Source organism: Tupaia chinensis, unplaced genomic scaffold (assembly GCF_000334495.1).
Source record: "Tupaia chinensis unplaced genomic scaffold, TupChi_1.0 Scaffold000600_1, whole genome shotgun sequence".
NCBI lineage: Eukaryota > Metazoa > Chordata > Mammalia > Scandentia > Tupaiidae > Tupaia > Tupaia belangeri.
In genome coordinates, this window is record NW_006160117.1 from 52,533 (window position 1) to 55,635 (window position 3,103).

At 55.8% G+C, this 3,103-nt stretch overlaps 1 protein-coding gene across 1 annotated transcript; it reads left to right on the plus strand.

Moving 5' to 3' along the window:
* Positions 1 to 391: 391 nt before the first annotated feature.
* PNMA5 (PNMA family member 5) lies at positions 392 to 1,910 on the plus strand. Its single transcript, XM_006158473.2, has one exon. The coding sequence runs from the start codon at positions 534 to 536 to the stop codon at positions 1,893 to 1,895; it is 1,362 nt and encodes a 453-aa protein (XP_006158535.1). The 5' UTR covers positions 392 to 533; the 3' UTR covers positions 1,896 to 1,910.
* Positions 1,911 to 3,103: the final 1,193 nt, after the last annotated feature.

Genomic DNA, 3,103 nt, shown 5'->3' on the forward strand with positions numbered 1-3,103 from the left:
CTGTGCAGCACCGCGGGCAGTGTGCAGCCTCGAGGGTTGTGTGCAACATCGTGGGCCGTGTGCAGCGTCGCCGTGTGCAGTTTTCCCGGCAGTTTCCCGACATCCTCTTCGCGCTTTGTCCTCTTAGCTCGCTCGCCGCGGCTGCTCGGTGTGGCGCGCGCAGGGCCTCGGGCCTGTAGGCGTCCCAGTGGGGAAGGACTCACTGCTCCTGGGCCAGGAACCGCCTAACTGGACAGAGCTCGAGTGCGGGCTGAGGGCTGAGCACCCAGGGTGCGGAATCGCAGCCCCTGCCGATCGGCGGGGGCCTCCCCCACAGCCTGCCGATCGGCGGGACCCTGCTCCACAGGGCCTAGGCCGCACACGCATTAGCGTCCCTGGACTTTTCCAAAAGGAACTGACGGCAGGAGCAGACTGTGGAAACCTGAGACGTTCTCCCTTCCTGGTCGGCTTCTGCTCAGAGTTATTCGAGTCCTGGTAAGACTCCCAGCCGATTACTGCCCTAGTATTAGGTCAGTCCACTGAAAGGGAGAGCGATGGCGGTGACTCTGTTAGAGGATTGGTGCAGGGGGATGGACTTGGACCCCAAGAAGGCCCTGCTGATCGTGGGCGTCCCCATGGAGTGCAGTGAGGCCGAAATTCACGAGACTGTGAGGGTTGGCTTATACCCTCTGCGCGCCTACAGGCTGCTGAGCAGGATGTTCCTGAGGGAGGACAATGCTAAGGCAGTCTTGATCGAGTTGGCCGACGCCGTCAATTATGCTACCATACCCAGTCAAATACTGGGGAAGGGAGGCTCCTGGGAAGTGGTGGTAAAACCCCGCAACCCAGATGAAGAGTTTATCAATAGACTGAGCTACTTCCTGAAAGAAGAGGGCCGGAGAATGGTGGACATAGCCCAGATCCTGGGGTATAACCGCCTCTCCGGGGAGGGCATGGAGCCAGAGGTGTCGGCCGGAGCCACATCATCAGTTTTGCATTCTGTGAAAGAAAACGCCTGGTACCGAAAACTCAAAGTGTTTTCTGGAAGTACTCCCCCTAGCCCAGGCGAAGAGACTTTTGAAGTGTGGCTGGAGCAGGTCACTGAGATTATGCAGTTGTGGCAAGTGTCTGAGGTGGAGAAGAGGCGGCGTCTGCTGGAGAGCCTAAGCGGTCCTGCCCTGTCAATCATGCGGGTGCTCCGGGCCAACAATGAGTCTATAACTGTGGAGCAGTGCCTGGATGCCCTGAAGCAGATCTTTGGGAATAAAGAGGACTCTAGAATCTCTCAGTTTAAGTTTCTTCAGACCTCCCAAATGTTAGGAGAGAAAATCTCGGCTTTTTTGCTGCGCGTGGAGCCCCTGCTGCATAAAGCTGTGCAGCACAGCCCCTTGTCAGGGTGCAGCGCAGACATGATCCGCCTGAAACACATCCTGGCCCGCTCCACCATGACCTCCACCCTCCGGAAAAAGCTTGAGCTCTTGGATCAGCGAGAGTGTGCGCCTGCTTTTCTGGAGTTAATGAAGCTCATTCGAGATGAAGAAGAGTGGGAGACCATCATGGCTGTGGTCAATGAGAAGCCGCCTAGGCAAGCAGGAAGAGGCCGAAGGGCCCCTTGCAGACAGGTAGTAGCAGAAACCATTGTTCATGCTCCTCAGGTCACCGAGCAGGCAGGGTATTTTAGGGAGAGCAGCACCCAGACCTTACAGCTAGGGATGCCTCCACCACTGAAGTGCAGGCGATTGTCATGCTGCTATGGCACTAGGGAAGAAGGTCATGACCAGATAGTGTGTGTCAAAGTTGAAAACCAACCCTCAGCAGAGCAGATGTCACATACTGCAGCACAGATTGCAGCAGGAGAGCCGGGAAACGAGATAGGGGCTGGGGCCATGAGCCACCCCAAGCCCTGGGAAGCATAGGCTCAGGACACCCAGTCACCCCTTCTTCTAGAAAGCAGCAGAGACATTCAAAGAAGGAAGAGGGGCAACCCAGACAAACTGTAGGGGACTTGTGTGGGAATGAGGGGCAGGGCAGCCAGGCTGAGGCTGAACCCCCTCACCCTCCACCAGCGGGAATGGACTTTACCAACCGAGACCAAACTGCATGCAGCTCAGTGACAACTGAGTACCAGGCCTGGAGGAGGATCCAGAGTTTCAAGTGGGGAACTGCTACACCCAGCACATGGGAACCCCAAGCCTCAGGTGGGGACCCCAACAAAGCAGAGACTCAAAAAGGTACAACCAACAGCTCTGTTCTGGGCATCAGCCCACTCATTTGGCCACCCCCAAATGCCTACTCTGTGGGCTCTGAACTAAGACTGTCCACCAGCCTTCAGGCCGCTTGGGACCTAGAGGAGCCTGCCCCAGGGTGGCCCCTGCCAGAAAGAGCCAGTACTGGCAAGGAAGAGCTGGGAGGCAGAGAGGAAATGGCCAGGAGGGAAGACTGCAGGGTCAGGCCTATCTTCAGGATCATCTACAATGCTCTAGGGGTTCCCCAGGAAGGGGGAATCCTTGAACTCCTGCACAAGTGAGTGCAGGAGACCCAGTAGCTCTAAGATCCTAGTGCCAGCCAAAAGGCTCTTTCCTTCCCCTGTGGCCTTCCAGGGCTGCATGGGGCAAGGAGACCAGAGACTTTGCGAACATCCCTGGGCAAGAGTGCTGGGTATCTGCTGGGCAAGGAAGAAGAGGAGGAAGAGGACAATGATGCCAGGAGGATGATGGTAATAATGATGAAAAGAGGAGGGGGAGGAGGAAGATGAAGAGGATGACAGTAATATTGAAGAGGGGGAGGAGGAAGAGGAAGATGAGGCTAATTAGAGGAAGATATGGAAGAGGAGGGCAGTGATTACCAGGAGGAAGATGATAATATTAGTGATGATGAGGAGGAACATAGAATGAAGAGGGAGATATAAAATGAGTAAGAAGAAGATAATGAGGAGAATTAGGAGGGGAGAAGAAGGAGGGGGAAGGAAGGAGAACTGGAGGGGGGTGGGGGTGGGGTGGTTTTGTTCTGTTTTTGTTTGTGTAGGGCTGCTGGACACGAGGGAGCAGGGAAGGAGAACCTGGGACTGGCCTGGCAAACCACAGCAGCTGCTGACATCAAGGCCAACTCCAAATCCTGTCCACCC

Coding starts and splice junctions, on each gene's coding strand:
- PNMA5 (XM_006158473.2), top strand. CDS start 534: ATGGCGGTGACTCTGTTAGAGGATTGGTGCAGGGGGATGGACTTGGAC.